We start from the raw sequence: 24,571 nt of genomic DNA, 5'->3' as shown, positions 1-24,571 counted from the left end.
ATATCCGGTGATGGAGATGCAACTTGAAAGAAATTGGACTTTGTAAGGTGGTGGCAGGGGAAAGCGTAGTGAGACTCCACTGGATGGTGATTTGTAGCATGACCAAGGAGGTAAAGACTGAGGGCTGAAACAACAGTCAAATGGTCAAAAAACAAAAGAGAGAAATCTGTTGTGTGAAATGGAGGTGAACAGATGATGGTCGAAGGGACAACTACTGCAGAACTGAAGCGGAAGCTACAACGATGTAGGGTGTGACATCTGGACGGGAGATGGAAGACAAGGACAGCTGGTGGTGGAATGAAGAAGTACAAGAAAATATAAAGATGGAGAGGTTGGTGAAAATTAATTGGGATTATTGGGTAGATGAAGAAAGTCAACCAGCGTACAAGATGTGGCACAAGGTGAACAGAGAGGTGTCAAATGTTAAAGAAGCTGCATAATGTGAGATGTACTTGAAGGTGAACACTATGGAAGGAGAAAAAGACTTGTACCAACAGGCCAGACAGAGGGAACAATATGAAAAAGATACAGTAAGCAGGAAGTTACGGTTAGGATACAACTGAGATGTTTTGGGCATGTACAGAAGGATCCTGAGGATGGACCCACCTGTGATGAATACAAAAGGAAGGCCAAAGTGCAGATTTATGGAAGTGGTGAAGGAGGACACGAAGGTGGTTGGTGTGATAGAAGAAGATGCACAGGATGAGAAGAAGATGGGATGATCTTCTGTGGTGAGCAGTAATGGAAGCAGCAGAAAGAAGAAGAGAGGAAGATATTTGATAGACCAGGGCCCGGTTTCATGAAGCAATCTAATCTTTCAGTCCACTAAACTTTCTTAGTCAATATTATCCAGCCAATCACCATTGCACATCGATGGTTAAACTTATAGATTAGCCCTCTTAGTCAATGGTTTTTATGGGCGTAACGGCCTCATGTGTGCCTTTGCCGATAGACGGCTCAATGTGTGACAGTATTATTTACTTCCAGGTTGGTCGTGGCATGAACTAGCCTTTGTTTCATTTACTGGCGTTGTTAACATTTACGGACCCATACAAACTGCAGAATGACATACTTTGCTCTTAGCCTAGCACTTTCACTCTTCAGTTTCTTCTTCTACACGTTCGTCAAACCTTTCTGCACACACATTGTTGCTCAGCGTAACAGCGACACCCTGTGGCTCGTGTGAGAACTGCCACAAACACATCTTGACAGTCGTCTGCTGCAACGATGGTGAAAAAAGGAGGACGCTCTCCTTTTGAAGGAATACGAGTGACGCAGCGGTGCTCTTGAGTGTTCCATCAAGTGGTGGTACATGATCGCTGCCATTTTTGAGGTAAGACACTGAAGTTTTATTAAATAAAATAAGATGAGCCTCCTCTGTACCAGGCTAAAAACTTCAGATGGGTAAGGTGAAATTTTAGCCGCCAAAGTGCTTTGTGCAACAACTAACATCAAAAAATTACAGAACGAAGTGAGTTTATTTGACTAAACAAGATTAGACTGCTTTATGAAACCGGCCCTGGTCAATCCAAAAAAGCATCTTTCTATTGCATGGCACCTGCTGGACAGTTAATGGATAATGGATGATGATGAAAATTAGGAGCAGGTGTGGCTGAAACTACATGCAAGTTGTCTGGTGGACATCAAAGCCACCAGCTGCCTCACCAGTGTTCCTGGCTCAGCCCTATCATAGTGAGAAACAAAAATCAGCAACTTAAACCTCAACCACAAGCCTCTATTTTTTCACCAGCAATTTACCCTGCTAACAGCTCTAAAACAACACTGCACAAAAAAATGCAGGAGTGAAATGATCCACAAAATCTCATAACACTGGACATAACTTGCTGCACACAATGAGTCATGAAAAATATTTTGCCATTTTCAAAAAGGTTAAAGAGATATGAAATGTAACATTTCTGAAAGTGATTCATTTGCCACGTACCAATACACAGCAGCCAAATTCACCACTGGACTCACAGGAAACAAATGAACAAATAAATTATTTTAAATAATTCCAAACATTGAAGTTTTTCCCTCAATAATAAATTCAGACATACAATAAATCCAACAGTCTGAATACGCCCACTCAGTCTTCTGCAAGAGGTGTAATCAACCAAAATAAATCAAAACACCAGTGTGGAAGTGCAAGGCCTTCAATTCTGATAGTCTGAGTCAATTTTACACATGCTTCTTTTTCATAAAGCCATCCTCATGACGGATGAGCAGCACATAGGCTCTAACGCCAATATAAACAACGTTTCTGAAATGATGATTCATTTATCAAGGCGAGCAAGGTGTCCAATAGCTAAGCGTGTTCAAACTACGAGTGCTCAATGCTTGTCCCTTGAAGACAAATCTGCAGCCATGCACAAAACATGAAAGTGACAGTTTTCTCGGCCAGGATGTCACCTTTTGCTCAGACAAGAACAATAAAAGACTGGTGATTTACATGAATGGACTAAATCTGAATTTGTGATTTTGTTTCCCACAAAGGGTCAACTATCTGATGATGGGAAGTCACGAAGGATTAAAATGACCAGAACGTACAACTTAAAATGGTGCAATAATGGAGGAAGATGATAAGAATGAGTGTAGCTTGGAGAGCTTTGAAAGCTCCACAGAAAAACAGTGGGTGAGAGGACAGACAGGGTGACAGCCAGTCATCCATCTCAGACCAAAGACACCCCCTTTTTACAGCTTTGATGATAGTGGATTGAAGGCCAGAGCCACTCCAGCACAGCCAACAATCTGCTGTGGAAGTGGCAGCTACCCAGGTGTTGAACAAAGGAAAACATTATCCTGATCACAATTACTGCCACCCCCAATTTTAAGCAGAGAATTTAACATACAGTTGTACGAAAAAGTTTGGGCACCCCTGATAATTTGCATGATTTTCCTTTATAAATCATTGGGTGTCTGGATCAGAAATTTCAGTTAAATATATCATATAGCAGACGAACACACTGATATTTGAGAAGTGAAATGAAGTTTCTAGTATTTACAGAAAGCGTGCAATACTTATTTAAACAAAATTAGGCAGGTGCATAAATTTGGGCACTCTTGTCATTTTACTGATTTGAATACATTTAGCACTAATTATTGGAAGACAAAATTGGTCTGGTAAGCTCACTGACCTTTGACCTCCTTACACAGGTGAATCCAATCATGAAAAATGTGTATTTAAGGTGGCCATTTGCAAATGTTTCCCCTCTTTGCATCTCTTCTAATGAGTGGCAACATGGGAGCCTCGAAACAACTTGCAAATGACCTGAAAACAAAGATTGTTCAACATCATGGTTTAGAGGGAAGGATAAAAAAGCTACCTCAGAGATTTCAGCTGTCAGTTTCCACTGTGAGTTACTTAGTAAGGTAATGGAAGACCACAGGCACAGTACTAGTTAAGACACGAAGTGGCAGGCCAAGAAAAATCTCAAATAAGCTGAAGCGAAGGATGGTGAGAACAGTCATAATCAACCCACAGACCTGCTCCAAAGACCTACAAAATGAACTTGCTGCAGATAGTGTCTCTGTGCATTGTTCAACTATACAGCGCACTATGCACAAGGCGATGCTGTATGATGCTGTAATGCAGAGGAAGTTTTCTGCATACACACCACAAACAGAGTCACTTGAGGTATACTAAAGCACATTTGGACAAGCCAGCTTCATTTTGGAATAATGTGGACATAGCAAGGGGCGGTATGCATGGCTGAAAAAGAACACAGCATTCCAACAACAACAAAAAAAAAACACTTGCTACCTACAGTAAAATTTGGAGGTGGTTCCATCATGCTGTGGGGCTGTGTGGCCAGTGCAGGTACTGGGAATCTTGTTAAAGTTGAGGGTCACATGGATTCCAGTCATTATCAGCAGATTCTTGAGAACAATGTTCATGAATCAGTGACAAAGTTGAAGTTGTGCCAGGGCTGGATCTTTCAACAAGATAACGACCCTAAATACTGCTCAAAATCTACTAAGGCATTCATGCAGAGAAACAAGTACAATGTTCTGGAATGGCCATCTCAGTCCCCAGACCTGAATATTATTGAAAATCTGTGGTGTGATTTGAAGCGGGCTGTCCATGCTCAGAAACCAACAAACCTGAGATGTTTTGTAAAGAAGAACAGTCCAAAATACCTTCAACCAGAATCCAGACTCTCATTGTAAGCTATAGGAAGCGTTTAGAGACTATTATATCTGTTAAAAGAGGATCTACTAAATATTGATGTATTTTTTTCTGTCAGGGTGTCCAAATTTATGCACCTGCCTAATTTTGTTTAAAGAATTATTGCACACTTTCTGTAAATCCTATAAACTTCATTTCACTTCACAAATATCAGTGTGTTTGTCTACTATATGATATATTTAACTGAAATTGTTTGTCCAAACAACTAATGATTTATAAAGGAAAATCATAGAAATCATCAGGGGTGCCAAAACTTTTACATACAACTGTATGTTCAGAAATAAATACAAATGAAGACATTTTGTACAATCAGAATTTTAAACAAAAGTGTCAGACATTTTTGAACATATTGTGAAACAAAAAATGCACATTTATGGGTGACAGTTTGTGGCATGCTTTGATGCGAGCACTTGCTTTTGGATCCCGATTCCCATATTTGATGATGAGCACTGACCTTGGATACTGATTCCCCGATCTTTGATTCAAACTGCTGACCTTTGATCCAAGTGACTGATCTTTGACCCGGATTACTGATCTTTGAATTTCATAACTGAATGTTGATCGTGATCTTGGACTGTGACGGCTGATTTGTACCACACCCCCCCACACCCCTTTTTTTTTATCAGCATCCAACTTATCCACCCCATACTGTTTGTCGCACCACATGTCCAACACCCTCGGTTAGACTGTCAAAACAGTCTGTCAAACTCTGACAGCAAAACTAAGACCACACACTTTAGCAAGTTCCTTCAATCGGAGAATTACCCGGGTTGGTACTTGGGGTTAGATTTACAGTTAATGTTGCTAAATAATCTGAAAAATCCACAAAAGGCAAAAATGTGCAAACTAGTTTGTTGCTCAGTCCACTGTGCACAGATACAGTGAGGAAAATAAGTATTTGAACACCCTGCGATTTTGCAAGTTCTCCCACTTAGAAATCATGGAGGGGTCTGAAATTTTCATCTTAGGTGTGTGTCCACTGTGAGAGACATAATCTAAAAAAAAAAAAAAAATCCGGAAATCACAATGTATGATTTTTTAATAATTTATTTGTATGTTACTGCTGCAAATAAGTATTTGAACATCTACCAACCAGCAAGAATTCTGGCTCACACAGACCTGTTAATTTTTCTTTAAGAAGCCCTCTTATTCTGCACTCTTTACCTGTATTAATTGCACCTGTTTGAACTTGTTACCTGTATAAAAGACACCTGTTCAAACACTCAATCAATCACACTCCAACCTGTCCACCGTAGCCAAGACCAAAGACCTGTCTAAGGACACCAGGAACAAAACTGTAGACCTGCACAGGGCTAGGATGGACTACAGGACAACAGGCAAGCAGCTTGGTAGAAGACAACAACTGTTATGATTATTTATTAGAAAGTGAAAGAAACACAAGATGACTGTCAATCTCCCTCGGTCTTGGATTCCATGCAAGAGCTCACTTTGTGGGGTAAGGATGATTCTGAGAAAGCTCAGAACTACACGGGAGGACCTGGTCAATGACCTGAAGAGAGCTGGGACCACAATTACAAAGATTACATTAGTAACACATGATGCTGTCATGGTTTAAAATCTTGCAGGGCAGCAAGGTCCCCCTGCTCAAGCCAGCACATGTCCAGGCTCGTTTGAAATTCACCAGTGACAATCTGGATGATCCAGAGGAGGCATGGGAGAAGGTCACGTGGTCAGATGAGACCAGAATAGAGCTTTTTGGAATCAACCACACGTTTAGAGGATGAGAACAACCCCAAGAAAACCATCCCAACCGTGAAGCATGGGGTTGGAAACATCATACTCTGGGGGTGCTCTTCTGCAAAGGGGACAGGATGACTGCACCGTATTGAAGGGAGGATGGATGGGGTCATGTATTGCGAGATTTTGGCAAACAACCTCCTTCCCTCTAAGAGCATTGAAGATGGGTCATGGCTGGGTCTTCCAGCATGACAATGACCCCAAACACACAGCCAGGGCAACTAAGGAGGGGCTCCGTAAAAAGCATTTCAAGGTCCTGGAGTGGCCTGGCCAGTCTCCAGACCTGAACTCAATAGAAAATCTTTGGAGGGAGCTGAAACTCCAAACCTGAAAGATCTAGAGAAGATCTGTATGGAGGAGTGGACCAAAATCCCGGCTGCAGTGTGTGCAAACCTGGTGAAAAACTACAGGAAACATCTGACCTCTGTAATTGCAATCAAAGGTTACTGTACCAAATATTAACATTGATTTTCACAGGTGTTCAAATACTTATTTGCAGCAGTAACATACAAATAAATTATTTAAAAAAATCATACATTGTGATTTCTGGATTTTTTTTATTTAGATTATGTCTCTCACAGTGGACATGCTCCTAATATGAAAATTTCAGACCCCTCCATGATTTCTAAGTGGGAGAACTTGCATAATCGCAGGGTGTTCAAATACTTATTTTCCTCACTGTATGTCTTAAAAAAGAAAGATAGATTTGTGACACATTCCATCATTTAAGACAAAACGTCAGCGGTAATCTCTCCGTATCTCCGTTTGTTGTCCAAACCTGGGCAAAGAATCCATATTTCATCATAAGATTAAAAATAAATAACATTTAAATCATGTCTGACCATGTCCTTCAAAACTAAATATTTACAGACAAGAAAATCTGACTAAAATATGAATTAAATATACGGTTTTCCAGACTTTTTTCCCCTCAACTAAAAAGTATTCCACTGAATACATTAGTAAGACTTTCTGCACCTATTTGTAAGCATAATGCTTCATAAATGAGGTCATTCTGCCCCCACCCACCCCATTCCTTTAGCATAAAAGATTAAAGACATTCAAATAGGAGAGAAAAGCAAGGCCAACCCCCATGAGGCACTTGTTATAAATATAATGCCCTCCTAGGTCTCAAAAATAGCATTGGAACTATCCAAAACAAACAGAAACCTGTAGATTTGTTAAAGGTTATGGGTCATTTGAAATGCAGCAGTCCTCAACATTTTTACGCAGATAATATGACACATATAAACAAAAACTGAATAATTTAAAAGACGTGGAAAGATGATGAAAGTTTATCTTCTACAATGCTCTACATTGTTACCAATCTATAATTCATTAACGCATTAGCAGGTCGAGCCTCAGAGGTGATTTATTATTAGAACGGCAAACATAAAACAACCTCTGCATCAGAAAATAATAAAAGTCAACAAAACAGAAACTAAACTGGATATGTAGGCAACCAAATGGTTTCCCAGGTACGCTGGTGCAGGTTCAAACAAGGTCAATCACAGCCCAGCAAGTGAATGTTGAGCTTTCAAATACGAGAAATGCTTGTAGAAATGCTCAAGAGGTTTTTTTATGTCTTAACAACAACACAAAATATCAGTTTGTTGTCAATATCATATCTCAAAATGTCATTATAATAGTCTGCACTGGTAACAACATAAGGATTGTACAGCAAAAAGTCAATGAATGAGTTAGTCCACAGATTGTGCAAGCAAGTCAAGTCAAAAACAACAAATGCTATCATCTTGTAACTCATCAAATTAAATAAGCAATAATGACAATGAAGTCATGATACAGTGATGAACTTTGATTGATCGGATTATTGAAGAAAAAAAAATCTGCCTTCTTTTGCCTGTGTAATATCCCATAGGTGTGTCTACAACCTGCTGAATACTGGACACATGATGCCCGCTCCATGGACAAATACAGGACAAGATACTGTATACATACACTCAAATGGTAAAGTAAAACTGGAATTAAAGTGTGGACAGAACATTTGGCAGGGGATGATATAAAAAGTTTTCTGTGGTACTGCCAAATTGTGATGGCAAACCCAAAACACTCTTTCTGAATGTTTTGAAACCTTTGCAAAATCTGTGTTGCAGAATAATGTTCTGGATTCTGTATCAAAAGACATCATCTTCTGTGCTGAATGGACCCTAAATGTCTTGTGAGTCTTAAGCTGGGCGTGACTGACCTGCTTGTGACTCGCACCTGCAGTCATTTTCTCCAGTGCAGTTTAAAAGATCAGCTCAATCATCCAGTCCTCACAGGTGCTCCTGTGCTGGCTACACGCAGCCTCACCATCTCTTTTGCCCACACTGAACCTTCAGAACTGCTGATTCTCCCCCCACACCCACATTTTGGACTATTTGGACAAATCCCTAGCTTTTGGACTCTGACTTTTCTCTTTTGGTAAATAAAATCACTTATTTTACCTAGACAGTATGTGTGGTTTTCTGCATTCTTGGACCAATTTATTAATCTGCTTAACACTCTGCCCATTTTCCATGCAATGTGGAGTTGCATCCGGAAAGGCAATGGTGTGAAAATGGTGACAAATCAACATGCAGATTCATCTCAGACCTGCTGTGGCAACCCCGAGTAAAAAAGGGAGATACCGACAGGCTTACTTACTTTTATGTTGCTTGTACAAGTAGAAAATTTGAAAAACAGAGAGCAAAGAAGAGTGTTTTCTTTCCCGTGGCAAAAGCCATTCAAGTCCAATTGGAGCTGCTTCTTCTAAACACTGTTTTTAATGAGCTGCTTTGGAACCTTCAGCTCCTCTGAAATAATTCTTCAGGTGCAAATTTTACAGAAGTGCAGAAACAGCAGCAGTACTACTATGCACCTTTGTTGTTAATGTGACAACAGTAAAGCATGAGAGGATGTAACATATCATGCGAAATTACCTTAGTTCTTTAGGATCAAAGACCAGCTTCACATCATTGACAATGGTGGGAATATACTTCAGCGCTGCACCCTGAACCAGCAAAAAAGAAAGAAAGAAAGAAAAAAAAACAGGAAATATAATCAGATTATTTCAGATGGAAACATATTCACCATTGAGTGGCAAGTGCAAGTAATTGAATTATGCTTGATTAATTCAGTACAGAACACATCAAGAAGGTGCACTTGTGTGCCGAGCACCTCTGCTGGTAATTTGTACCATTCGATTGGCTAAGTGTTTGCTTGAATACTTTGGTGAATAGATTGGGAGACATTCACTGGAGTGTGTCTTTTGTGTTCTGACACTGTATCTGGCTCTAACCTAAGCACGACACCACACTGGAATTTGAGTAAACAGGACATTAGTAGCTCTCCTTTCACAATTTAAAGCCTGATGGTTTACAATTTATGCAGATAAAATAATTGTTGGGGGTTTCTTTGTCCACTTTGTTTTTATTATTTGTTTGCTTTGGTGCCTGATTGGCTACAGTCTGGGTATGAAAAAAGTTAATTAATTAAAGTAACCTGAGTTCAGACTAGAGTATTTAACTATTGGGTACATCCTTGAGGAAGAAGCTGAACTCAAAATCTGCTAAGACCTGTGGGTCCCACATGATTGTTAGAAAGAGATGCAGAGAAAGAAGAAAATGGAATAAATATGTTGCTAAAGAACAATTTAGGGTCATCTCATAAGTTTCCCCAAATTTTTTGTATATATCAGAAAACAGACGATTTCTGTGGTTTACTAGTGAAAACGCTGTCTCTCAGTGACATCTACGTATTTCCATGTGTTTTGTTCTGCAAGAGAACGTGGCCTAAAACTAGAGTTGATGATGATGGATAAAGCCAGTTGCTCCATTTGCGTGTCCATACTATAACACAGTTACCAAGTGTGTCCACCCAGTGGCTGTTTACAAATCCATCCATTAATAATGGCAATGATTAACCAGTCTGATACTTCCCTCCGTCAACTGGCAGCTGCTAAATGCCGGCCGAGCAGAGCTGGGGTGTTTATACAACATCTGTGCAAATTAGTAGCAGTGCCAGTCTATCTCACAGTGGTTGATTATCCATACAGATGTAGCCCGTTGGACATTATACAATCCATTGTTGGCAACTGTGCATGCCATATTTTTGAAAATGTACAACAGCTTATTTCCAATGTTTGAAAGAGGATAGTAAGGCCTAATTTTTGCAAATACAAGAATGACAAAACAAATCCTGTTTGATTTGAAGAAACTATTTCAACTCATCCTTGGACACACTTACATGAATGACTTCACTAAAATGGTGTTTTTCTGCACCAAAGTTATTTTACACCCACACATTTTTTAATTATGGAAAGTTTGTAAGTCTTCAAATTCAGTTATAATTCAGTATTTGTAGTCAGTTCCATGACAGCATATCTGCCTAACAGACAAAAGAGTTGTAGCTACACAACGGCATTCTCATTTTTAATGTGTACCACAGAGTTAAAAGTAAATAATGAATAAGAGGTCAAAATGCTGACAGCAATCTGAAGTTTGAGAGTATTTACTTCCAAACTGGTATCGTCATCATCCACCACACTTTCTCTTGTGGTCTTCTAGGTCTTTTACCATCTTTAAACCGACCAGTGCATAATTTCAAAGAATGCAGCAAATAGCTAAATTTGGTTTTAAATCTTCAATGGGAGCAGCCAAATAAAAAGACAATTCTGCTACTTAAAAGAAGATTTCCAAAATGCACATGAAGGTGTCCACAGCACAAACATGGAACATAGGAGGAGACAATGAGAAGAAAAAATAGAGGGGGGGGCGGCGGCAGTAGAGCTGGACATGCTAAGTGTGCGGACAACATATAATCAGTTACCACGGTTTGATCTGGTTAATTTGTGAGCACAAGTTAAATAATTAAATAATTCTCTCAGCACATGAAGACATTTCTCTACGTGCATGTCCACTGATCAGTCAAAACATTATAACCACTGACAGCTGAAGTGAAGAACATTAATCATGTTGTTACAATGACACCTGTCAGTGGGTTGAATATATTAGGCAGCAAGTCCTCAAAGCAGGAAAAATAGGCACATAAAGATCTGAGGTACTTTGACAAGGATGAAATTGTGATAGCTAGACGACTTGGACAGAGCATCTCCGAAACTGCAGCTCTTGTAGGATGTTTGCTGTCTGTAGTGGTCAGTACCCATAAAAAGTGGTCCAAGGAAGGAAAACCAGCCAACTGGCAACAGAATCATGGGCAGCCAAGACTCACTGATGCATGTGGGGAGTGAAGGCTGGCATTGTTTGGTCTGATCCAACAGAAAAGCAACTGTAGCTCAAATTGCTGAAACAGTTCTCATAGAAACATCTAGTGGAGTCCATACCTTGATGGGTCAGGGCTGATTTGCTGGCAAAAGGGGATGCTACACAATATTGGGCAGGTGGTGACAATGTTGTGGCCAACTGGTGTATTCTTCTGAGCAAAAGAAAATCTATTTTGTGCTCAACAAATATTTTGTTCTGCGCACTCCCAGAACCCTGTTACCCCACTACATGGAGCTGAAAGTCGTATAAACAGAAAGATTATTCTCTGGTTCTGCAAACTCTTCTTCATAACTTTGATGCTTTTATGACAGGCCAGAATCATAGTGCGGGCTGTGCTCTTTATTAGATTATGATCATCTTAACATTTCTTCCACTCCTGTTTTGTACTCTGCTGTCCTTGCACCATGTTTTCTTTCCTTCTGCATGAGCTGGCCACAAGCAGTGCATACAAAACACGTCTAGTATCTCCTTTACATCGCGGGATGACAAATTCCTACTGTGGGGATTAACACTGTATAACTCCTCGCCCTACTGCAGGATGAACATATGACGATCAGAGTTTTTCAGTTACTCACAGCTATGTGCAATACTGTCAACATCTTGTGCAAGTGTCTTCAGCCATTTTGCACAAACTCTGCTGGATGACTTCAATGCACACATGGGCAATGACAGAGACACCTTAGAGGTGTGAATGGGAGGAACAGCCTGTCTGCTCTAAACCTGAACGGTTATTTGTTATTGGACGTCACCTGAACGGTTATTTGTTATTGGACGTCTGTGCTAGTCACGGTCTGTTCATAACGAACACCATGTTTGAACATAAGGATGCTCATAAGTGTACATGGTAGCAGAGCACCCTAGACCAAAGATCGATGATCGATTTTGTGATTGTATGATCTGATTTGAGGCCACATGTTCTGGACACTCGGGTGAAGAGAGGGGCAGAGCTGTTAACTCATCACCATCTGGTGGTGAGTTGGATCAGAGGGTGGCGGAGGACTTTGGACAGACCTGGTAAGCCCAAATGGATAGTGCGGGTGAACTGGGAATGTCTGGAAGAGCCCAGGGTCCAACAGATCTTCAACTCACACCTCCGACAGAGCTTCTCTAGCATCCCTGTGGAGGTTGGGGGCATTGAACCAGAATGGGCAATGTTCAAAGCCTCCACTGCTGAAGCTGCAGCGGGGAGCTGTGGCCTGAAGATCTTAGGTGCTTCAAGGAGCGGCAAACCTTGAACACTGTGGTTGACACCGGTGATCAGGGAAGCCGTCTGACTGAAGAAAGAGTCCTTCTGGGATATGTTATCTCGGAGGACTCCAGAGGCAGTTGCAAGGTACCGACAGGCCCGAAGGGCAGCAGCCTCTGCTGTGGGGGAGGTAAAGCAGCGGGTGTGGGAGGAGTTGGGAGCAACCATGGAGAAGGACTTTCGGTCGGCACTAAGGTGCTTCTGGCAAACCGTGAGGCACCTCAGGAGGGGAAAACGGGGAACCATCCAAGCTGTCTACAGTAAGGATGGGACTCTATTGACCTCAACTGAGGATGTCATCCGGCACTGGAAGGAACACTTTGAGGAACTCCTGCATCAGACTGGAGCGCCCTCTATAGTAGGGGCAGAGCTGGAAGCTGATGGAGGATTTTCAGCAATTTCCTTGGTGGAGGTCACTGAGGTAGTCAAACAACTCCGCAGTGGCAAGGTCCCAGGGGGCTGATGAGATCCGTCCAGAAATGCTGAAGGCTCTGGGTGTGGAGGGATTGTCTTGGATGAGACATCTCTTCAACTCTGCGTTGAGGTCTGGGACAGTGCCTAAGGAGTGGCAAACTGGGGTGGTGGTCCCCATATTTAAAAGGGGGGACCAGAGAGTGTGTGCCAACTACAGGGGCATCACACTACTCAGCCTCCCTGGTAAAGTCTACTTCAGGGTGCTGGAAAGGAGGGTTTGGCTGATAGTCGAACCTCTGATTGAAGAGGAACAATGCGGGTTCCATCCTGGTTGTGGAACAACCGACCAGCTCTTTACTCTCACAAGAACCGTGGAGGGTGCCTGGGAGTACGCCCACCCAGTCTAAATGCGGTTGGGGATTGGAGAAGGCATATGATCGGGTACCCCCGGAGATACTGTGGGACGTGCTGCAGGAGTATGGAGTGAGGGGGTCCCTTCTCAGGGCCATCCAATCTCTGTACTCACAAAGTGAGAGCTGTGTTCGGGTGCTTGGCAGTAAGTCGGACTCTTCCGGTGGAGGTTGGCCTCTGCCAGGGATGCGTCTTGTCACCATTCCTGTTTGTAATATTCTTGGACAGGATATCGAGGTGTAGTCGGGGGAAGGAGGGTTTCCGGTTTGGTGGGCCCAGGGTCTCATCACTGCTTTTTGCAGATGATGTGGTCCTGTTGGCTTCATTGGCCGGTGACCTCCAACACTCACTGGATCGGTTTTCACCCAACTGTGAAGCGGCTGGGATGAGGATCAGCACCTCTAAATCTGAGGCCATGGTTCTCTGCAGGAAACCAATGGATTGCCTACTCCGGGTAGGAAATACGGCCTTACCCCAAGTGAAGGAGTTCAAGTACCTCGTGGGCTTGTTCACCGGTGAGGAGACGATGGAACGTGAGATTAGCCGGAGAATCAGCGCAGCAGGGGCGGTATTGCATTCATTCTACCTGGGAGGAGACCCCCGGGGAAGACCCCGGACAGGTGGAGAGATTATACCTCCACACTGGCTTGGGAACGCCTCGGGATCCCCCAATCAGAGGTGGTCAATGTGGCACAGGAAAGGGAAGTCTGGGGTCCCCTGCTGGAGCTGTTGCCCCCGTGACCCGAACCCGGAAAAGCGGTTGAAGATGAGTGATGAGTGTTGTACTCACTGATCTCACTGTAAAAAAAAGGCAATGTTCACTGTTTCAGCACTCTGGCAAAACAATTTACTTCAGGATTAATAAAGTTCTCCTTATTCTTGTTTCTACTGCTATATTGATATAACGGACATGAAATGGCCAATCCCTAATCACAATCCACAATCAATATATCACATGCCTGCATTAATACACTGGACGTTTTTAGTATAGCGTTGGACGTTTTGCTCAGTAGGTGTAAAACTAAAGGTGAAAGTCAGCACACTGAACTCATATTCTTCATTTGTTTCTATCAACATTCAGTGAGATAAACAACTAGATACACTACATCAGGAGTGCCCAAGTTCGGTCCTCAAGATCTACCTTCCTGACACTCTTAATTGTCTCCCTGTTCAAACACACCTGAATCCAATGAAAGACTTGTTAGCTGGCTGTTAATGAGCCTTTCATTGGATTCAGGTGTGTTGGAGCAGGGAGACAGCTAAGCGTGTCAGGAAGGTAGATCTCGAGGACCGAACTTGGGCACTCCTGCACTACATGATCAATACATGATCAATACACGATATTTGTCCACTCCAAACCTCGACAGTGAACATTGCTGAAGAGTTTTTTATACTTTACAAGTATAACAGAGTCGTAAAGACAGCCCAAAAGATCATTGGCTGCCCTCTCCCCTCCCTGATGGACATTTACACCTCCCGCTACCTTAGCAGAGCCCTAAACATTACTAAATACAGCTCACATCCTGGCTTTGAAGTGTTTGACCTGATGCCCTCAGGGAGGCACTACATGTGTGTTAAGACCACAGCAAACAGACTCAAAAACAGTTTCTTTCCCAAAGCGGTAACCATCCTGAATTCCCGCATGCACTGAAGATAATGTGCAATATTCCATCTCATAATGTGCAATATTTATAATTTTTAACAATGTTAATAATAACATACTTATTCTGAAATGTACATACCACCCAGGATTGTGCACTTTACCTTCTAATGTTTACATCGCATATATATTTTTTGATATTTATTATTGGATATTGCTGCTTTTCTTTCTTACTTGCCTGCACTGATTTTGGAGTTGGCTCTCAATCTCGCTGTACATCGTATAATGACAATAAATGGCATTCGATTTGAATCGATAACTGACGAACTGACCTCTCTTAAGCAACGAAGGCACGCAAGGCAATGAAAGGCAACTTCAAAGATGCTGGTTGAGTCTTTCAAGCAAGCAACATCTTCACGTAGCAGTCAGCCTGTGTCTGCCTGCTCCAAGGAGACGCTTTAATGCTTGGTTCAAATCACAGCCTGACCGGAAAATCACTAAGGGCCCTTGGGCAAGGTCCTTAATCACCTAGTTGCTCCCGGTGTGTGGTGAGCGCCTTGTACAGCAGCACCCTGACATTGGGGTGAATGTGAGGCCTTATTGTAAAGCACTTTGAGTGTCTGATTCAGATGGAAAAGCGCTATATAAATGTAGTCCATTTACCATTTAACACAATTGTTTGCTGTCATTATACTTTTTTTTAGCAAAAACTTCAGTCGCACCTGTTGAGCAGGAACAACTTCTGTGAAGTGCCAGTCAAAGTCTCAGCGCAGCTTGATGTCTTGCTTTCTGTGCCGCACAGAAGTGTGCGTGCGTGTGTGTGCGTGCATGCGTGCGTGCGTTTATCAAAGTATTCACCCGCCTGTGTGCTTGTGTGTCCAGATATTCATCGTTATTCAGACTCGCGGGATGACTGGGACTGCTCATTAGCTTCCAGCTGTCACACTGCTTTCACAAGGGCGGACTCGGTAAGAATGCAGGTTCAATCGCTTTCGTGCCCGTTCCTCAAGATCAGTTTTTAATTTACTGACAGTAAAGCTAATATCTCACCCAATTACACAGCAACTGACTCCTAACTGACTCTGGAGCTTCTCCGGGGGCTGCACACGCACCTTCCTGAAGCTGTGCCAAGCCGCACGTGCTCCGACATAAAGCTCAAAGTGTAGGCGAGTGGACGTGAGCGTGTGCGCATGTTTGTCCAAAGTACATGTGTGTTCTCTCCCCCACCAAAAGGGTTTTTTGTTTTGTTTTTAAAGCGGGTGTCCTTGATTCAAAATGAGAGCTTAGGGTCAAGAACAATACAATACAACACAAAGTGAATAATCTAAAGGCAGGAGAAGGAAAGCAAGAAAGTATAAATACCTTAAGGAGCAGCTAAAGATTGAAAGGCCGGAGGAACGCCAGATCACAGGACAGTCAAGGTGAGAATGAAACGGAGATGAAAAAACAGACACATACAAGTACACAGACAACAATGGACCAGCCATTAAATAAATCTATACAGACACAAGACACACCTAAAAACATTAGGGCTGCACAATAAATTAATTTCCACCTCATAACTAATCAGTGAAAGTGTTTTTTAAAAGTGATTCATTTCAGCAGGATCAAGAACAAAAATTCTTCCATAGAAGTGATCAGAATTCTACAACAGAATATGAAGTAATAGTCTCAAGCATTCAAGCTGCAAATGTTTGTTTATAAATGAGACAGCCAAAGGGGGCATTGTAACTACACTCAACAAAAATATAAACGCAACACTTTTGGTTTTGCTCCCATTTTGTATGAGATGAACTCAAAGATCTAAAACTTTTTCCACATACACAATATCACCATTTCCCTCAAATATTGTTCACAAACCAGTCTAAATCTGTGATAGTGAGCACTTCTCCTTTGCTGAGATAATCCATCCCATCTCACAGGTGTGCCATATCAAGATGCTGATTAGACACCATGATTAGTGCACAGGTGTGCCTTAGACTGCCCACAATAAAAGGCCACTCTAAAAGGTGCAGTTTTATCACACAGCACAATGCCACAGATGTCGCAAGATTTGAGGGAGCGTGCAATTGGCATGCTGACAGCAGGAATGTCAACCAGAGCTGTTGCTCGTGTATTGAATGTTCATGTCTCTACCATAAGCCGTCTCCAAAGTCGTTTCAGAGAATTTGGCAGTACATCCAACCAGCAGAATTTCTGCACAAACTGTCAGAAACCATCTCAGGGAAGCTCATCTGCATGCTCGTAGTCCTCATCGGGGTCTCGACCTGACTCCAGTTCATTGTCGTAACCGACTTGAGTGGGCAAATGCTCACATTCGCTGGCGTTTGGCACGTTGGAGAGGTGTTCTCTTCACGGATGAATCCCGGTTCACACTGTCCAGGGCAGATGGCAGACAGCGTGTGTGGCGTCGTGTGGGTGAGCGGTTTTCTGATGTCAATGTTGTGGATCGAGTGGCCCATGGTGGCGGTGGGGTTATGGTATGGGCAGGCGTCTGTTATGGACAAAGAACACAGGTGCATTTTATTGATGGCATTTTGAATGCACAGAGATACCGTGACGAGATCCTGAGGCCCATTGTTGTGCCATACATCCAAGAACATCACCTCATGTTGCAGCAGGATAATGCACGGCCCCATGTTGCAAGGATCTGTACACAATTCTTGGAAGCTGAAAATGTCCCAGTTCTTGCATGGCCGGCATACTCACCAGACATGTCACCCATTGAGCATGTTTTGGATGCTCTGGACCGGCGTATACGACAGCGTGTACCAGTTCCTGCCAATATCCAGCAACTTCGCACAGCCATTGAAGATGAGTGGACCAACATTCCACAGGCAACAATTGACAACCTGATCAACTCTATGCAAAGGAGATGTGTTGCACTGCATGAGGCAAATGGTGGTCACACCAGATACTGACTGGTATCCCCCCCCAAGTAAAACAAAACTGCACTTTTATTGTGGGCAGTCTAAGGCACACCTGTGCACTAATCATGGTGTCTAATCAGCATCTTGGTATGGCACACCTGTGAGGTGGGATGGATTATCTCAGCAAAGGAGAAGTGCTCACTATCACAGATTTAGACTGGTTTGTGAACAATATTTGAGGGAAATGGTGATATTGTGTATGTGGAAAAAGTTTTAGATCTTTGAGTTCATCTCATACAAAATGGGAGCAAAACCAAAAGTGTTGCGTTTATATTTTTGTTGAGTATATATTGCCATCTGTCCTCCTGTCCATCTGTGTCTCTGTCCATGTGACGCCGTAAACACATTATCCGTTGAAAGAATGTTCATTACTTTGCTGATGCACTGGTGAATTTGATGTACTCTCTGGGAAAACAGCTCAGCTTGGTCAGTAATGAATTAAACACAATATTACCTGACGAAGCTAAGGGTAGTATCTCAAAGGGCAGGTGCTGCTGGTGAGCAGCTGGAGACACAAATTTGTGAGAAAATACGCAAATTAGCAAGAATTTTCACTTGGAATCACACTGACCTGTATTCGCAATTTTGTCACGCTCCCAGGGGTCCCAGGGAAATTTGAACCTGTCCTGCGCCCGGAATGTAAGATTCTCATTTTAATCTCAGTTTAGTCACAATTTAGTTTCTTAGGTTGCTCACCCTTCACAAAGTAAGTTGTCTTACATTTTGAACACGTTTCTGATCCATGGAAACTAAATTGAGATGGGTTCAGGAGGAGTTTGAGATGAGTTAGAGATGCCCGCGATGATTCTGTGACTATTTAGACAGAAAATTCGGAGCGCAAATTGTTTTTAACGTTCAAAATTCCAGCGAGCCCTGCAACTCACTTGAGGAAATTGAGAACCCTCTGCATTTGCTTCGAGACATTTTAGAAACTCCCTCATGAACGCTGTTTGCAATTTGTCACCAACAGTTGCAGCCAGGTGAGATACTACACTAAAAAAATAGCAATTTGGTAATGACACTGACACTGTCGTTGACACCGATTTATTTTTGGGAAGGAAACAAGTCAAGCTGATCAGTAATGATGTAAACACATCACCTGACCTAGCAAAGTGACGATCATTATGTTTGTGAAAGTGAAGCATGACTGTGCCAGGGTGGACAAACAGCTTATTGAACAGGATTCACACTGACCTACATTTTTTGAGAAAAGAGGTCAACTTCATTACTAATGAGGTAAATGCAGCAGCACCCAAACAGGCCAAGAGATGTTAATCGTTTTGCTGTGAGTGACGCATTCAGGGATGGACCAGAAGCCTACTGAAGACATGTGACCTTCACTACCTACTAGGGTAGTTGTAAAACAGTTAACTGATCACCTGCAGAGGAATGGTCTATTTGAAGAGTTTCAGTCAGGTTTTAGAATTCATCATAGTACAGAAACAGCATTAGTGAAGGTTACAAATGATCTTCTTATGGCTTCGGACAGTGGACTTATCTCTGTGCTTGTTCTGTTGGACCTCAGTGCTGCTTTTGATACTGTTGACCATAAAATTTTATTACAGAGATTAGAGCATGTCATAGGTATTAAAGGCACTGTGCTGCGGTGGTTTGAATCATATTTGTCTAATAGATTACAGTTTGTTCATGTAAATGGGGAATCTTCTTCACAGACTAAAGTTAATTATGGAGTTCCACAAGGTTCTGTGCTAGGACCAATTTTATTCACTTTATACATGCTTCCCTTAGGCAGTATTATTAGACGGTATTGCTTAAATTTTCATTGTTACGCAGATGATACCCAGCTTTATCTATCCATGAAGCCAGAGGATACACACCAATTAGCTAAACTGCAGGATTGTCTTACAGACATAAAGACATGGATGACCTCTAATTTCCTGCTTTTAAATTTCCTGCTTCGCTCTCAGACTGCGGGCTTACTTGTAGTTCCTAGGGTTTGTAAGAGTAGAATGGGAGGCAGAGCCTTCAGCTTTCAGGCTCCTCTCCTGTGGAACCAGCTCCCAATTCAGATCAGGGAGACAGACACCCTCTCTACTTTTAAGATTAGGCTTAAAACTTTCCTTTTTGCTAAGGCTTATAGTTAGGGCTGGATCGGGTGACCCTGGACCATCCCTTGGTTATGCTGCTTTAGACGTAGATTGTGGGGGGTTCCCATGATGCACTGTTTCTTTCTCTTTTTGCTCCGTATGCATCACTCTGCATTTAATCATTAGTGATCGATCTCTGCCCCCCTTCACGGCATGTCTTTTTCCTGTTTTTTCCCTCAGCCCCAACCAGTCTCAGCAGAAGACTGCCCCTCCCTGAGCCTGGTTCTGCTGGAGGTTTCTTCCTGTTAAAAGGGAGTTTTTCCTTCCCACTGTTGCCAAGTGCTTGCTCATAGGGGGTCGTTTTGACCGTTGGGGTTTTTCATAATTATTGTATGGCCTTGCCTTACAATATGGAGCGCCTTGGGGCAACTGTTTGTTGTGATTTGGCGCTATATATAAGAAAAAAGTTGATTGATTGATTGACTACCTCTTTATGGGAAAAACATAATTGCACCTGAACAAGCTGTGGGATGTTTATTGCAGGAATGTCAGTGATGAATGCTGGGAAGGAGACAAAGCCAATTGCACACAGGTGGACTTGACCTACTTTGTCTGGGCAAACAGGTCATCGATCATTCACCATTTGTGTTTTACTTCACATCAGCCGAACGTACATTCTAAGTTTTTTCCTCATCAGAACACCAAAATATGAAATAAAATCTGAAATTTCCAAAATCGGGGGCAAGCGGTTAAGTGTGCTTCTTTCCAGAGCAGAAGGTTCCCAGTTCCAGGCCACACCTGTCCATTCTCCATGCAATGTCGAGCTGCATCAGGAAGGGCATCCGGTGTAAAACTTGCACCAAATCATATTAATCAACATGCAGATTGATCGCAGCTCTGTTGTGGCGACCCCGAGTGAAACAAGGGAGAATCCAAACAGACATACTTACTCATCAGAAGGTTTTACTTTTGCAGCCTATTTGTTTTGAAGTAGATCAGGTAGCTCAGCGGGATAATGAGATGGCTACCAACATGTAGACCAAGGTTCAATTCACATTCATGCCACTTTGGACGAGACAACTTTTTGGCATTGTTACTTCCCCAGTCATACCTTGGCTGCGGAAGTAACCTGCATTACAGCAGCATCTGATTCAGGGGAATCCTAAACTTTTCACTCTACGGAACCAGGGGACAATCACCAGCACCAATCTGCCTTAGGGGCCTGCATAGGACTTACTTGTTCTTTGTTTTGAAGGAATATTTTTGTTTAGTCTTGAATGCTGAGCACTTCTGTGCTGAAATTATTTTGCATTTGCACATTATTTACTGATTCTTCATGGCCAACTCAATACTATGACGTATAAACTCACTGTGTTCTTAGTGATGCTGAATTTCTATTTTGCAATAGCGTTATTTTTTAAATTACCATGCAAAGAAAACTTTGGCCATTTAAATACAGACTTAATTGTGAAAAACACAAGGGGTGTAGCTGGGAGTAGATGGGAATAGTCTGGACTGGTGTAACACACAATACAGCCCAGGGAATAAACCAACATGCACTATTTCATTCCTAGGATTATACGAGGTCTGTCAATAAAGTATAGGTCCTTTTTATTTTTTTCAAAAACTATATGGATTTCATTCATATGTTTTTACGTCAGACATACTTGAACCCACGTGTGCATGCGTGAGTTTTTCCACGCCTGTCGGTGACGTCATTCACCTGTGAATACTCCTTGTGGGAGGAGTCGTCCAGCCCCTCGTCGGAATTCCTTTGTCTGAGAAGTTGCTGAGAGACTGGCGCTTTGTTTGATCAAAATTTTTTCTAAACCTGTGAGGCACATCGAAGTGGACACGGGTCAAAAAATTAAGCTGAGTTTCGGTGAAAATTTTAACGGCTGATGAGAGATTTTGAGGTGATACTGTCGCTTTAAGGACTTCCCACGGTGCGAGACGTCGCGCAGCGGTCCCAGGCGCCGTCGTCAGCCTGTTTCAAGCTGAAAACCTCCACATTTCAGGAGATTTTTTTAATGAAAGACGTGCGGACGGATTGCAGCGTCGGCTCGCAGCCACCGCGACGCTCCGCCACAGGAAAAACACCTCACTTGGAAACCTTAAGGACAAGTTGGAACATGTCCAGCTGTTAAACAATTTCTCATATACTCACTCCACTGAAAGCCATCAAACGCCGCCTGGATTTTACAAATGGTTATCAACACGGAGGTGTTTTTCCTGTGCCGCCGCACCGCGCCGGCTGCGTCCCGTCCGCACGTCTTTCATTAAAAAAATCTCCTTTAACAGTGGAATATCCGGATAAAATGCTGAAACCGACTTCTTCTGAAACTTCTCTGTTCTCTCACGACGTCTTGGATCAATAGAGCCTGAAATGTGGAGGTTTTCAGCTTGAAACAGGCTGACGACAGCGCCTGGGAGTGCTGCGCGACGGAAGTCCTTAAAGCGACAGAATCACCTCAAAATCTCTCATCAGCCGTTAAAATTTTCACCGAAACCCAGCTTAATTTTTCGAACCGTGTCCACTTCGATGTGCCTCACAGGTTTAGAAAAAATTTTGATCAAACAAAGCGCCAGTCTCTCAGCAACTTCTCAGACAAAGGAATTCTGACGAGGGGCTGGACGACTCCTCCCACAAGGAGTGCTCACAGGCGAATGACGTCACCGATAGGCGTGGAAAAACTCACGCATGCGCACGAGGGTTCAAGCATGTCTGACGTAAAAACATATGAATGAAATTCATATAGTTTTTGAAAAAAATAAAAAGGACCTATACTTTATTGACAGCCCTCGTACTTTGGTGTTCGGCCAAGTGGTTAGTGCACTTGGTTTCAGTGTGGAAGGTTCCCGGTTCGAACGCCACCCCTGGCACATTTCTCCATGTAAGGTGGAGTTGCGTCAGGAAAAGCATGTGGTGTCAAAATGGTGCCAATTCAACATGCAGAGCCACCTCAGATTTGCTGTGGTCACCCCAAGTGCAAAACAAGGGCACATCGAAGAGACTAACTATTATACTTTGGTCTACAAAAGTCCATATCCGAGTATGGTCTTGTGGCAGGGAGCTAATCTGGTCTGCTACATAAGAATGGTCTGTAACTGACTGAAAGTCTGAATCATCAACATGTGCCGAGAAGTATTCGCGGGTAACCTGCAATTTGGTATTTGATTACGCCTCACTGGGAAAACCATGTTTGGCCCAAATGAAGCATCAGTCCTTATACGTATATTGCAGACACAGGCTAGGGGTAGGGATCCCAACACAAATATGAGTTGTTGACAAAAGTTTAAATTTGGTGCTACTTTTAATTCCATATTTTACCCATTCAGTTGTTTTAATGATTTACGGTGCAGCTGACAGGGAATAAAGCCCATTTCACACTGGAAACGAACAAAACCATGAAAAACCATGAGCTATATATATATATATATATATACACACACACACACACACACACACACACACACACACACACACACACACACACACACACACACACACACACACACACACACACACACACACACACACACACACACACACACACACACACATATGTCTCTAAGTCCAAACCAAACAGAGGCAGTGTGGAAACACCCTAAACTATTGTTTCAATTTCAATTTATTTTCATTTATATAGCACCAAATCACAACAAAGTTGCCTCAAGGTGCTTCACACAAGTAAGGTCTAACCTTACCAACCCCCAGAGCAAGCACACAGGTGACAGCGGTAAGGAAAAACTCTCTCTGATGACATGAGGAAGAAACCTCAAGCAGACCAAACTGAAAGGGGTGACCCTCTAACCATGCTGCCGACACAATTTACGAAATTAATAAACAGGAAATTTTGGGCATCCAGGCCAGTGCACAGGACAGGGGGCTTGCAGAAGAAGACACCACCCCCATCTCTGGATGGAGCTGCACCTCAAAGAGAGAGAAAAAATAGAATCAGGCATCAGAAAAACAACAAATACAGTATATTTTGTCAGCATTAAGTAACAACAAAAAAAGAAGAAATACTGAGGTGATCACCGGCCATTAGCCCTAAGCTTCACTAATAGACCCAGACTTTAGATAAAGTTGAGGCAGCGGCCCGCTCTGTTTCATAATAAAATGAATTTAAAAGGGTAAAAACATAGTAACATTCTATGCCAGTATGCTAGCCATATGAAAGGGAAAATAAGTGCGTCTTAAGTCTGTACTTGAAAGCTGACTGTTTTATTGCTGCTTGGAGATCATTCCACAGAACGGGCACAATAAGACAAAGTTCTGTGACCCGCAGACTTTTTATTTACCCTAGGGTCACAAAGTACTCCTGCACCCTGGGTCGGTACGTAAGGTGTAAGCAGGTCAGCTATGTAGGGAGGCGCTAGTCCGTGAATAATTTTCCAGGTTAGTAAAAGAACCTTAAATCTGATCTCACAGGGACAGGAGGCCAGAAGAGATGCCAAAATGGTGTACTGTGGTCAAAATTTCTGCTTCCTGTCAAAAGTCTGGCAGCAGCATTTTGAACCAATTGTAGAGCCCTTAAGCTGTACTGCGGGAAAGCAGAAAATAGAAAATTTTCACACTAAACATGTTTGGTGTGACTTATTGTTTTTTAATGTGCAGCCCTAACAAGGTCATATGAAGAAGAAATAAGGACAGTTCAAACTTGGCAAAGGTAGGAAAAACATTGACAGTGCAGGACACAAAGATCATTGCCAG

At 42.5% G+C, this 24,571-nt stretch overlaps 1 protein-coding gene across 1 annotated transcript in view; it reads right to left on the bottom strand.

Moving 5' to 3' along the window:
- Positions 1 to 24,571, bottom strand: part of dock1 (dedicator of cytokinesis 1) — an 815,700-nt gene that overhangs the window by 516,904 nt on the left and 274,225 nt on the right. The window contains 1 exon segment of the mRNA XM_034193753.1: positions 8,863 to 8,933. Within this exon segment, the coding sequence (XP_034049644.1) occupies positions 8,863 to 8,933 (71 nt within the window).

Source organism: Thalassophryne amazonica, chromosome 18 (assembly GCF_902500255.1).
Source record: "Thalassophryne amazonica chromosome 18, fThaAma1.1, whole genome shotgun sequence".
In the NCBI taxonomy this organism is placed as follows: Eukaryota; Metazoa; Chordata; class Actinopteri; order Batrachoidiformes; family Batrachoididae; genus Thalassophryne; species Thalassophryne amazonica.
Note: the sequence above shows the minus strand (reverse complement) of the source record. Positions and strands in the feature narration are given on the sequence as shown.